The 14,243-nt window shown below is 32.2% G+C and overlaps 1 protein-coding gene across 4 annotated transcripts in view; it reads left to right on the top strand.

Moving 5' to 3' along the window:
• LOC131801561 (transient receptor potential cation channel trpm-like) overlaps positions 1–14,243 on the top strand; it is a 153,171-nt gene that overhangs the window by 52,880 nt on the left and 86,048 nt on the right. For 2 of the 4 annotated variants that reach the window (XM_059120352.1, XM_059120348.1), the window contains exon 3: positions 4,272–4,328. The exons of the other annotated variants lie outside the window; for them this stretch is intronic. In XM_059120352.1, the coding sequence (XP_058976335.1) occupies positions 4,272–4,328 (57 nt within the window). The remainder of the gene's footprint in view (positions 1–4,271; positions 4,329–14,243) is intronic. 4 annotated transcript variants of the gene reach the window in all.

Raw genomic sequence — 14,243 nt, 5'->3', positions numbered from 1 at the left:
CAACAGTTTGAACAATCATAGCGAAAGCTAAGGTATACATATTTCGGCAAAACCAACTGATAATTTCGAAATTTTAGGAGGCACCAGAAGGGTGATATGGCTGACAGATACATTTTCCAATCATTTGTATACCTGTTGTTTAAGATCTCATCCTCTGTACTACTGCGGGTCTATGTTAAAATTATGATCGTATATTACCAATTTCTGGAGTTTCTATTCACTGTGAAAACTAAATGCCAAATAAATTTGTTTGTTGGAGAACTGTGTCTGAAACCTTCAAAACACCGAAAACTAGGAGGTAACGTTATATGGGATCTATACCAAATTGTGGATCTACTTTACATTTTTTAAATATTAGATTACATATGATTTAGTTGGAAATTATGACAAGACTTGCGAAATTCTGAAAATCAGATAACCTTCTGTAATTTAACATAAAAATTTCTGGGCAAATATAACCCTCCCTAAAATAGAATGTAATCAGGTACCTTCTGAAATTAATAATGAACTAATTTTTGCAGGGAGTGATTATGTCTACTCCGAACCCGAAATGTCAAATATGAATGTCGGAGCAAAATTTGTAAATAACAGAATCCTTCCCTGTATAAATCTCTTTTTTGAGAATCTGCGCGTCGCACAGTGTCACGACCGTGGCCAAGAATGATCAAAACCAAGTGCCTTGCAATAAAAAATTATTGACGGGAATTGATAGATACCACTAAGAAGAAATCTGAATTTTGGTATTCACACGTCAAGTATTTTTTACTATATGAGGATTTAAATTCGACTATTGTAGTTGATCGCTATTTTTTGTTTAAAATTAATCAAGCATATTATGATGAGCTATATAAAAATTTAAAGCATCGGTCGCTACAAATGTAAATAGTAAGCTTTCTTCGGATGTAATAGGCTTTTTAATTGCGTGTAAATGCTGACCATATGGTGGTTGTACTTATTTTATTACTTTTGTAAACCAAATTTTCTAATTTGTAGAGTGGGTAAATTTTTGTATAAAGTGTATATCGTTTTTATTTATTGTACTTTAAATGTATAAAGGTGCAGGCTGTTGAGGTTTGCTGACGGACATGTTATCTATCATTTTCAGTGACCACTTCATAAAACTTACAAACAGATTGGAATAGGTCATATATTATATCTACACTTACAAAATTTGTTGAGGACATAATGGAAATGTCTTCAAATTGTAAAAAATATTGTCCTAAACGATAAAGAGAAGAAACAAATTTAAATGATTGGCTCGGTACGATGTATTTCATTTAGAATTTGTATCTTTGAAGGTTATACTTATTCTACAAAATATTTAAAAAATCGGGGAAAGTGTGGGCCTATATGCAGGGTGAGATGATAAAACAGCAACCAACTTCAGACTGCTGTCATTTCTAAGCCACTCATTCAACAGCTGTTAAAATTACAATTACATAGAACATTTTTATGATCTAGGAACTTGGTAACTCTAGGTTAAGAGGTCGCTAATGTATATTGATTATACGAAAAGTTCAGCCAGAACCAAACACCGTTGGATAGGTGAGCTTGTTTGATCGTAAAAAGTAAAAGTTAAGTTCGGCCGGGCCGAGCACCAGCACCCATCCCAATAGATGAAGAAAACCATTGAAAATAAAAGTATTCGGATTCGGTATTCAAATGGCCTTCATTTTAAACTGGAAATCCCAGCAAACACGATTGAAGAATTCTTTAAAAACTTCAGAAATTTTAATGGGGCGAGAATGTTAAATGAAGATATACCAAATCTTGAGCGTGTTCTGTCACCACATATGGATCCCATTACAGAATATAAGTATAGAATTTAAAAAAAATAAATTAGAAAAAGTGGTTAAAATCATAGGAATACCGAATATCGGGAGGTACCGTTATGTAGGTCTATAGAAAAGCGTGAACCTATGTAGTCAATTGTTTGCTACAGTGGTTGTTATCTATTGCGAACATCAACAGTCAAATTGGAAACACTGCCGTTGAAAATGTGGCTTAAATCTTTAAAATATTGAATACCTTGAGATACGGTCTTCTAGATGCTATAGGAAAACGTTGATCTATATAGATAATGTTCTGCCACAAGGTGCAGAATCTATTACCATTTCTAGATACCAAATATGAAACAATTCTAATCTAGTAGCTTAAATCGCCAAAATACTGAATATTGGGAGCTTCCGTTATATGGGGGCTATACGAAACCATGGACCTACCTACCTATCTAGTATTTGGTCTTCGATATAGTAAGCCAACAATAAGTACTTTTACCAAAATTCATCCACTTCTGTCAACTCCTTCTATTTTTGGTCACCATTTATATGAACTAGCGATATAGTTCGTCGTGGGAAACGAAGATACAAATCCATAGATCTTCTATTGATTTTTCTTGTGTGTGATGGATTCCATTAGACTTTGTCGAGTCGTCCGTATAAAACAAACGTTCCTTTTTAAAGATACGATCTAGTAAATGTTGCAATGAAATAATCATTTACAATTAATCCGAATTTCCAATTTTATATACAAAAAAATATACTTTTGTTTATTAAATTATTAAATAAGATTCTTACCTCTCCTTCAAGATATTTTCATTCCAATAATGTTAAGATTTTTCATTAGTTGACACCAAAGATACGCTACATCATTTATTTTTCTAGTTTAATGTATCATTATCAAAAAAGTCTAAAAATAAATATTAAAAAATGCATAATTTTCAAACAAATTTTATAGGTCCATTACTTGTAAATCTGTGTAATTACATCAAGCAATTGTACATACATACCTAGCTTATGAGCTTATAAACATTAGCATATGTTTTCTAAAAATCCATCGAGACAGATTTGTAAATTAAGCTTAAAAAGGAAAAATCATAGCCCTTCATTTTGGGTAACATCCATGCTGGGTTCTTTATAGATATGTAAAATTATGTAAATTATTATATATATGTATATATTTGTATATTTGAATAAATAGACATTTAAGTTGACATACATATTTCAATACAATGATGTAAAAATAAAAGTGAACTGGCTGTAATCTGCAAGGTATGAAGTCAATTACAATTTAAAATTTTGGTCATTTTAAAAATTCGATTGAAATGCTGGCGTTTTTTTTTTTCGCGGTCTCAATAAATTCATTATCTCTAGTCCTTTATAACTCTCCAATGTCACTCCCTCACATCTTGTGTTTCCATTCTAGGCCGTCTTTGGCAGTGAAAATATTCTATAAAATGATTTTTACAATTTGTTTTGATTTGTTTTAAATAAACTTTCTTCTCTTCCTTTTTTCTTCTTCTTCTTCTTCTATTCTCTATTTCTAACTGTTCTCTTAAAATACTTCAAATACTATTGGTTTTTTCTCTTGCACCCATTACACCTATCAATAATAATTAATAATTTGTTTTCATTTCATTCAATTTACTCCCGATTCCAATAATCCAATCGCAAATTGAGTTTCCTTCTCATTACAAATTTGTCCTAATTTTTTTGTGTGTTTGATTATGTGTTTGTTACGTTTTCCATTTCACAACAAAATATGAACAATTTTTCAAAAACCAATAAACAACAATCAATGAAATGAACAAACACAAACAACAAATAAAATTCGCCAAACAATATTTAATTATATTTCAAATTGAAATGAAAACCAAACAAAACGACAAACCAATGTTGATTCATTAAATCGAATAATTTATTTGTCAACATAACAACAATAACAACAACAATAATAATAACAATAACATGGCGCTCGAATGAATTTGGTGCTGGATGTGTGGGTGCGAATGTGCCTGTGTTTGTGATCGATCGGTCGGTTGCATACAACCCAATGATGAAAACAAAAAAAAAAAAAAAACAATCTTGCACTGCTCCCTTCATCGTGCCACCACCCACCGTCACTCATGTCAAATGTTCAAAATAATATTCCATTACCTTTCCTGACCCAAATCGTAATTTTTTTCTCTCCGTTGAAAATCCGTTTGAATGTTAACCGCCCACCACCAATAAACGGATATATCTAATATTCGTCTTTTTTCGTTTCCACAAACACTCGCATGCACACAACAAACACACACACACAACTTGTCGTTACATACAACAAATACAACGTACATATCAACATCCATTGTAATGTACTTGGCACCGACATTTTTACACGACCTCCACCACCACCACCATCAACACACAACCACCACCACCACCACCACCGCCATTGCAACACCCAAAATTTCCAACACTGTCCTCCTGTCTACAACATGACATGATTAGATTCCATGGGGACTGAAAAAAATCTGTTGGGGACTGATAAATATAACTGTGCCCAGGGTAAGCTATTTAAATGAATTCCATCATCTGTTTGTCTTAATATTTTCCAATGTTCGTTTTTTTTGTTTTCGTTTTCGTTATTTAACTTTTTTGTGCGTATCCTTTGTTTTATAATTCAGTATTTTGTTGTTATTTTATGTTTGTAACAATTTATCACTCACCCTTAACTCGAAGTCATTTGACAGTTTTCTGATTAACTCGTTTAGCTGTTTGTGCTACTAACAATAATCTAAGCATCTTGAAGGATTAATTCAAATGAATTCTTCGAATGTTGTAAATACGTAACTTTTGTACTTTTATTATTATGTACAAATACAGACATCCAAATCTATCCTTATACATGGGGAACATAAAAGCCCCTATAAGTCATAAGATGGAAGAGAAAGTGCCTATTTTTATTTAAAGTTAGGGTTGTGCTTTTTTCAATTATGAGACAACAAAAATTAATTAAATATAGCCGATATTTGGTTCGCTAGGACGATTCATGGTAAACTATAGATCAAACTGAAGATGTTTGACAGTGAAACAAAACGCAAAACGTGTTGTGTGTTGATCAATTCTATGGGTAAATATGGATCGACATATTTTTTGTATTTACACATATTCTCGAATACTTAAAGTTAAATCCATTGGCGTCGAACCCTTCCAGCCAATTTGATTAGAAAATTTTATCAAAACCTACCAAATAGCATAGTTTTTATAATCTCCACAATACATAAAATGGAGGGGGGAGGAGTCATCGAATCATCGAAATAATCATTTTAGATATAACATAGTATTTATATTCTTGATCAGCATAAAATTCTTAGACGATTTAGACCTGTCAGTCCGTCTGTTGTAATCACGCTACAGTCAAAACGAATTAAGATAGGAAGCTATCGTATACCCCCGATATTCGGTATTTAGGTGATTTTACCCACACATGGAGCTCTTGCTGAGTATTTTGATGATTTTAGCGACATTATTTACCTGAATTGTTTTAAATTTCGTATTTCAATATTGTAATCGCTTACGACAAAAGTTGCCTCCACGTCTTCGTATAGACCCCAATATAAATGCTATATTTAGTATTTTAAAGATTTTAACAAAATGGTGGTATCGTAAAGTTCAAAGAGTAGTAAATTTAGTACAAAAAATGTGGTTTGAAAGGGGCCGTTATATGGGCCCTGCAACCAAATTGTAGATCGGTATGTCCCATCTTCGAACTTGACCTTAGTTCGATTAAATGAAACATATTTGTGGGACATGACTAATTCATCGTAGGCCGATCAAAAATATATGCAATTTATGGACCTAAAATTTACAATTGAAGGCCAAATTTCTAATAATGCACTTTAAAGGTTGTAGACTTTTGTCAAATGACAGATAGTTTGGTTGAAAAATGTGTCTTTGGCATTAAAAATAAATAAAGTCGGAGACATGAATTTGTAAATGCGCTAAACTCCTTTGTCCCGTTTCCAATCCCATCTAAGTCTAAGTTTTTATATTTTTTTAATTGGGGAAGACAAATTTCAATCGATAAACAAGAAAGTATTTTTCTCGAAAATAATTTAATTTACTGTTTCAATAAATGGACGGTGTATCTACATAGCAACTGAGTTTTAAATATTTTCAGAGGGCTATAGTGACTTTATGTCTTAGGAAGAATGTTGACAAAATCATTCTTCCAATTTGATGGATTAAACCGAAATACTCTGTATTGTTCCAAATTTGAAGGAAATAATGAGATCCGAAAGATTTCTATTAAAATGGAAACTCTCTTCGTCCTAAGTGATATTATGCACAAATCAACATTTCGACAATTTTTGGAGGAGATACAAACCAGATATTAAGACATATAATCACATTGTAAGGAAGTATTAAAAAAGCTTTAATAGTCTTCATTAAAAATCAGATGAATATACACTGGTGGCCAAAACTAAAGCAACTGAAATTACAAGTAGAATGAATGCCCTGTAACTTTTTTAAAATTTAAGAAAATGAGAAAGTTTTTCTTGTTTTAAATTAGGCACTTTATTCACTTTTTAAAAAACTAAAACAAAAAACCAAAATTCATTTTTATATAAAAAAATAATGTATGGTAAAGTCAATTAACCCGATTTTGGCTTGGACAAAACAAAAGCAACTCTATTGTACATTCATATGACCGCTGCAATTTCAGTTATTTTCACTGTTGTATTTATCGCTTTTTGCTTCCTTCGACAATTTCGCTTGTCATAAATCATTTTTGAGAAGTTTTTTACAATAGCATGTGTTTTTCTTTTCGTTTTTAAGTACTGCCCAAAAAAGTTTAAAAATGGCTAGAAGCAAATACAGTACATGAATAAAACAGCAAATCATCAGTGACTATGAAAATAATATATCACAGAAAATGATTTCCGAGAAATATTTCTTAAATATTTCTGTGATTTCAAAAATATTTCTGTATACTAAGTCGGTTGTATGAAACTGGATCAGTAGTAAAAGTCTATAACGGATGAAGGCCGAGAAAAACTTCAGCCCGTACTGATCAACAAATTGTGAGAGAAATAAAAAAAACAACCATTTAAGAGTTCAACTGGATTGGTGAGAGAACTATCATAAGCTCGAGATCAGTGCGTAGACTAGTAGTCTGCAGGCCCGTAAGCCATCAGAAAAGCCATTTATATCTGAAAAAATTGGAAAGACTTTCGGAAACGATAATATTAAGTGGAATCCAGCTCAATGGAAAAACATTTTATTTTGGGATGAGTCTACGTTTAATATTAAAGGCTCAGACATGAAAAATTTTACGGTGAGAAGACCAAAAAATGAGGGACTCAAGCAGCAGTGTTGCAAAGGTACAGTGCAGCATGAGGGAGGGTCAAAAATGGCGTGGCGCTGTTTTTCTTTCTATGGACTTGGACCTATCCATGAAATAAAGGAAGTTATGGATGGGTTTGTTTACAAAGATGTGTTGGACATCACGGTTAATTTGGGTGTTTCAGCATGACAATGATCCCAAACTTGCATTAGAACTTGTCAAATATTGGTTGCGGGAGTCAAAAATCGATGTTTTGTCATGGACGGCACAATCACCTGACCTAAACTCCATAGAAAACGTTTGGAGTATCGTAGACAGGAAGATTCGGAAACAAATAAGCACAATATTTTCCAAAGAATTCGGGGCGTCTGGGAAATCATACCCAAGAATCAGTTGTAGATTCAATGCCTCATAATTATTTTATAATAAAAAATCAAAAAGTTGCTTTAGTTTTGACCTAGCAAAAATTGGGTCATTTTAGTTTTCCACATAATATTTTTCGTTCAAAATTATTTTTGTATTTTTATTTTTAGTTTCTTAAAAGTGAATTAAAGACCTCATTTAAAATTGGAAAAATAATTACGATTTGTTTATTTTTGTAAAAGTTACAGGACAATTTATTGTCTTTGCGATTTTAGTTGCTTTAGTTTTGGCCACCAGTGTACATAACTATTAACATAAAAACGCAATAGGTAATATATTAAACTTACAAGTTATTTAAACGTCCTTAACCATTGTCATATGTTTTTATTTCGATTAATTTTTGGTTTTGCTTCTATTAAATAGTTTTTGTACTGCACGAGTACATCGCTCTATGGTACAGGATATATTGTCATTCTAGGTGTTCTTGGCACAAGGGGAATACTGAATACCCCTTCTCGCCAAGCAACGTAAGTGCGTCGTAAAGAGGAATGCATTCAAACGATAAATTGCAACATGATTTTCTTCGTCCGAATCCTCCTTGTAATATATCACGAAGTAGCAAGTTAAGCATTTCCCACCTCCTTCAAATATTAATGACATTTTTATATCATAACAGTTTAAATAATTTTTATAGCTAAAGTTTGTTAACTAATTTTCCAAAATGGTAAGTTATATTTTGCAGTTTTAATATCCTCTTCCATGGAATAGTTGTATATTATTCCACATATAAGAAGTCAAACATATGATTTTACTTACCACCCGCCCCCTCCCCCATAGTAGTGGTGTTATTTTTTAAGGTTTTTACCATAAATATTCGACATAAGCTGTTTAGGGATCTCATATAAGGACGTTTTTTGTGTTAGAGAAAAGTCAGACTGGACACAAAACTCCATACCATCATGTAATTATTATTATTTTTTTTTTTATTAATATCGTAAAAATATATTTTTTAATTATTGACATTGATCGTTTACATTAGTTTCGATTATTTGTTCAAGATTTTGCTTGTTTAAATTTGTTTCATAATTGTTTATATAACTTCCATTGCCCCTCTCTATCTACATATTACCCTGCTCAACTTTCAATGTACCCGCTTAAACCACCCATCCAATTTGTCTCCCTGTAGATAAAGTTTAAGATATATATTATGAAAAATTATTCAAAGAAAATGGCAATAGAAACTTGTTGTCATTGATGCCGAATCTAACATTTTATGTACATTTTTGGTGTTGTGTTAGCTATTAGATGTTGTCCCCTCCCTTCCCTCTTTGAATATGATATCACATTTTGATTGATAATGTTTCGAAACAATCTTAGTTCCCCTCAAGGCATGCAGTCTTTGTTTGTGGTCGAACACACTTTTTATGTAGAGTCGAGTAGCTTTTATTAAGAAGGACGTAAATAAGAAAACCGGGTTCTTTTGTTAAGAAGGACGTAAATAAGAAAACCGGGTTCATGAGTAACAAATTTGTGGAGATAACATTCTGGACATGGAAAATGTACAAATAATGTGTTACTATCGTCAGAGGAATTATTTATTTTTTAAAATTGTGATTGCTAAAGACTGCGATTAAATATTATTTTCCATATATTCTTGAATTTGAAGAAAGCAGAAGATAAATTCATGACCACACAGCTATTTTGACATTAAATATATTCAACATAAACAAAGTAATAAGTTCCTAGTTCCCTTTCCTTCTACATATTTTTTTCTGAAAATTTCGGAATTGGATTTACATTTCATGTATATATAGAGTAATTTTAAAAGAACTATAGAAACATTTTCAAACGAAACGAAAACAACACGAAATACAATTTAGAAAAATTTGAATTGATTCATGCAAATGTTGATCCGCAACAGCGTCTCAAATGGTCTAATGTTGTCATATTTCAGACGCTTTTTCTTGAAAGAGAAATAAACAAATAAATCATATACATATGATCTTCCCCTTCACAAGGCAAAACTCAAAAATTAATGATTATTTCCCGTTCGTCTGTCCGTGTATTTTTGTGAACAAAGTGCAGGTCGCATTTATTAACCGATTGAGATGATATTTTCCACAATTCATTTGATTGGCCCAAGGAGGAACCATATTGAAATTGGTGAGAATCGGTTCAAATTCCGTTGTAGCTCCCATATATATCTTCAACCGATTCCGGATTCATTGTGCACCAAATGGTTAATATCAGCCTAAATGACAAAATGAATTTTGGCACAATCGACCGAATTCAGCAAGTACATCAAATTTAGTGAAAATCGGTTTAGATATAGCTGTAGATCCCATATATATGTTTCATCCCATTTTCTGTTAGGTCCCTTACATTCGTAATATGCATTCTACAAGAATGATATTTGGTACCAGATATCAGATACAGCTCGGAAACACTTCTGTCAAATTTTTATCGATATCGGTTCAGATTTGGATATAGCTCCTATTTATATTTATCCGATATCAGGTTTATTGTTCACCAAGTGGCTAATATCAGCCCAAATGAAAAAGGACAAAGACACTCACATGCGTAATATGCACCCCACAACAATGATATTTGATACCGGACATCAGATGCAGCTCGAACATACATCTGCCAAATTTCATCCCGATTGTACGATTATTGCTCACAATATATGTAAATTGAGTAGATTTATTCATATTCAACAGAATTTTACCATTTTGTAAAACTCGGGCTGGTATATTTATTCATCCTAAAATACGCCGTAATTATATTTGCGAAAAGCCCAATACAAAAGACCGATGAAGAATGGACAAACCTGAATTTTCTCAACACTTTGGACTTCTTGAGCGACGTGCCCGTGTTTAATGTTCACATCGCCTACTCAACAGCTCGAATTCTTTGAGCAATTTAAATTTTAGACTACAGATTTCTTTGGACGAAATTAGTTTCAGGACATTTAAAGTCAAACTAGCTATGACTGTCCGCCTACTTGGTCACACGCGATAACTCTCGAAGCTAGTACTTTCGGGGATGGACAATATCGGTCCAATTCATCTGGTACCCATCCTAAGAAGTTTACAATTTTGCAAAAAGTACAATACCTCTATTTGGAATCAGGAGTAAATAAAAGTGGAAAATGAATGGCCGGTTTTTTTTAAATATATCCCACACAAATATTTCTATTATTTTTAAAGCAAGTGTCAAAACGGGATATATCGGTCCACTCTTTCTGGTACAAAAAAAAAAACAAATAAATAAATAAATAAAAATTAAATTGTTTAAAGTAAAATTAAGCATATATCTCGTACTTGGTCCGTGGTAATATTTATAATTTATTACAGCCCACCACCGAAAATAAATAAAAACACTGTTTCTATACCTACAAATTAAAATGCATTCTGTGTCCTGCATATTTATTGAATTCAAATTACAACTGCATTCAAATCACAATTGCCCTAAAAATGCCATTTAACACACTCGAGTTAATGAACATTGTTATTTTAATCAATTTCTTGTGTTTTCTTCTTCCTCGTTTCTCTTTCCACATCAATTACCTGCTGCATAGATTTTGTTTGCTCGAGACATTCCTCGTTCCTTTTGAATTTCTATCTACAAAGACCTGAGAATAGTTTATCTTCCATGTAGTATCCTTTGGCCATTAATTACACCAATTGTTTGCATTGTTGGACATTGTTATCTGAACTTTGTCTATTCTCCTGTTGCTGCCCACACATCTTTGCTGTGATGCCGTCGCTCTGATTTGTGTAGATATCGAAATGAAACAAATGAGGAACACACAGAACACTTAAGTGGATTAGTTCCGTTGGTAAATAACAGTTACTTTCGTTAGTGATGCGGCATGAGATAGATAGATTGAGAAAATTAAGTGATTTGGGAAGAAGAAGATAAGTAAATGATGAATGCAATCTGATTTGTTCATTATTCAGCAGATATATAGATCAAGGGCTAGTTAATAGATAGTCTCATTAAATGAAGATCTGGGTGCATTAATCCAAAACCGGGATCTTTCTTAGCCTTAACTGGTGAGGTGACATATTTTACAACTTTATAAAACTTTGTTCAAGAAAAAAAAAAACAGATTTTTTCACTCAAGCAAAACTTTTATTCGCCGCAATAGAAGAGAGAATTTCAACAAAATGTGAAGGGAGGGTAAAATTTACCACCACCTCGTTAGTTAAAAGTTAAATGTTTTAATAATATTTTAGTCATAAGGAGCCTTAGCTCTGATCTTAAACCGATCTACTATTCAATCAAAAATCGACCATTAGATCATTAAAAAGAGCGATATAATGACAATGGTTGTAGATTAGTTTATTTGCTAATCCGGAAGTCCAAATAAATTGTATAAACTTTCTTGCCATAGTTATATTATTTAAGTGCGACAAGTGACTTGCGCTTTATTATGGATTTCTTATAATAAATATTTATACCCTGCACCACATGGTGTTAAGGGTATTATGTGTTTGTGCATTTGTTTGTAACATGGAGAAGATAGCGAGATAGACCCATAATTACTTTTGAGGATCTTCGTAGAATCACTTTCTGAGTCGATGTCAATCCGTCTGTATATGTATTTTTGTGAACAAAATACAGGATCCGATTTTGTTTGGTCCAAGGACGAACCCTATTGAAATTGATGAGAATCGGAATAAATTTAGATATAGCTCCCATATATATCTTCAACTGATTTGAGGTTAATTGTGAACCAAATGGCCAATATCAGACTAAATCAATTCTTTTGGCTCGTCCGACTGAATTCAGTATAGAAGCTACTATATAAAATTTGGTGAAAATCGATTTACATATTGCCATAGCTCCCATATACATATGTTGCATCCGATTTGGGGGTTTAAGCCCTTCACATGCGTAACATGCACTCTACAAGAATAATCTTTTGTACCAGATATCAGTTACAGCTCAGAAATAAGTGTTTAATTTTTTTCAAAATCGGTTTAGATTTGGATGTAGATCCCATATATATATATTTATCCGATTTCAGGTTTATTGTGCACCAAATGGTTAATATCAGTCCAAACGTACTGAATTTTGGCACTTCCGACGGAATTCAGCCCAGAAACAAGTACTTCAAACTTTGGTGAGAATCGGTTCAGATATAGCTGTAGCTCCCATATACATATATATATATATATAATATATAAATATATATTATATTTCAACAAAATGTGAAGGGAGGGTAAAATTTACCACCACCTCGTTAGTTAAAAGTTAAATGTTTTAATAATATTTTAGTCATAAGGAGCCTTAGCTCTGATCTTAAACCGATCTACTATTCAATCAAAAATCGACCATTAGATCATTAAAAAGAGCGATATAATGACAATGGTTGTAGATTAGTTTATTTGCTAATCCGGAAGTCCAAATAAATTGTATAAACTTTCTTGCCATAGTTATATTATTTAAGTGCGACAAGTGACTTGCGCTTTATTATGGATTTCTTATAATAAATATTTATACCCTGCACCACATGGTGTTAAGGGTATTATGTGTTTGTGCATTTGTTTGTAACATGGAGAAGATAGCGAGATAGACCCATAATTACTTTTGAGGATCTTCGTAGAATCACTTTCTGAGTCGATGTCAATCCGTCTGTATATGTATTTTTGTGAACAAAATACAGGATCCGATTTTGTTTGGTCCAAGGACGAACCCTATTGAAATTGATGAGAATCGGAATAAATTTAGATATAGCTCCCATATATATCTTCAACTGATTTGAGGTTAATTGTGAACCAAATGGCCAATATCAGACTAAATCAATTCTTTTGGCTCGTCCGACTGAATTCAGTATAGAAGCTACTATATAAAATTTGGTGAAAATCGATTTACATATTGCCATAGCTCCCATATACATATGTTGCATCCGATTTGGGGGTTTAAGCCCTTCACATGCGTAACATGCACTCTACAAGAATAATCTTTTGTACCAGATATCAGTTACAGCTCAGAAATAAGTGTTTAATTTTTTTCAAAATCGGTTTAGATTTGGATGTAGATCCCATATATATATATTTATCCGATTTCAGGTTTATTGTGCACCAAATGGTTAATATCAGTCCAAACGTACTGAATTTTGGCACTTCCGACGGAATTCAGCCCAGAAACAAGTACTTCAAACTTTGGTGAGAATCGGTTCAGATATAGCTGTAGCTCCCATATACATATATATATATAATATATAAATATATATATATATATATATATATATATATATATATATATATATATATATATATATATATATATATATATATATATATATATCGCTATATATATATATATATCGCTATATATATATATATATATATATATATATATATATATATATATATATATCTGAATTGGTTTTAAAGTCCCTCACATACGTAATATGCACTCCACAACAATGATTTTGATACCGGACATAATATGCATCTCTTCAACATCTCCGCTAAATTTTATCGAGATCGGTTCAGATTTTTATAGAGCTTCGATATACATCTGCATCAAATTTCACGGTTAGTGCTCACCATATATATGTAATAGTAGTCCAAATTGAATAAATTTGTTCTTATTCACTGGAATTTTACCACTTGGTGTAACTCAATCCGGTATATCAATTTCTCTACAACACTATGTGTTGGGGGTATTATAAGTTTGATTGGGCCAAAAATTATGTAACACCTCGAAATATTGGTTTCCCACATAGGAAAGTATATATGGATCTTCCTAGCTCG

The sequence above is a fragment of the Musca domestica genome, unplaced genomic scaffold (assembly GCF_030504385.1).
Source record: "Musca domestica strain aabys unplaced genomic scaffold, Musca_domestica.polishedcontigs.V.1.1 17, whole genome shotgun sequence".
NCBI lineage: Eukaryota > Metazoa > Arthropoda > Insecta > Diptera > Muscidae > Musca > Musca domestica.
The sequence above is the reverse complement of the archived record's forward strand: the minus strand, read 5'-3'. Positions and strand labels throughout refer to the sequence as shown.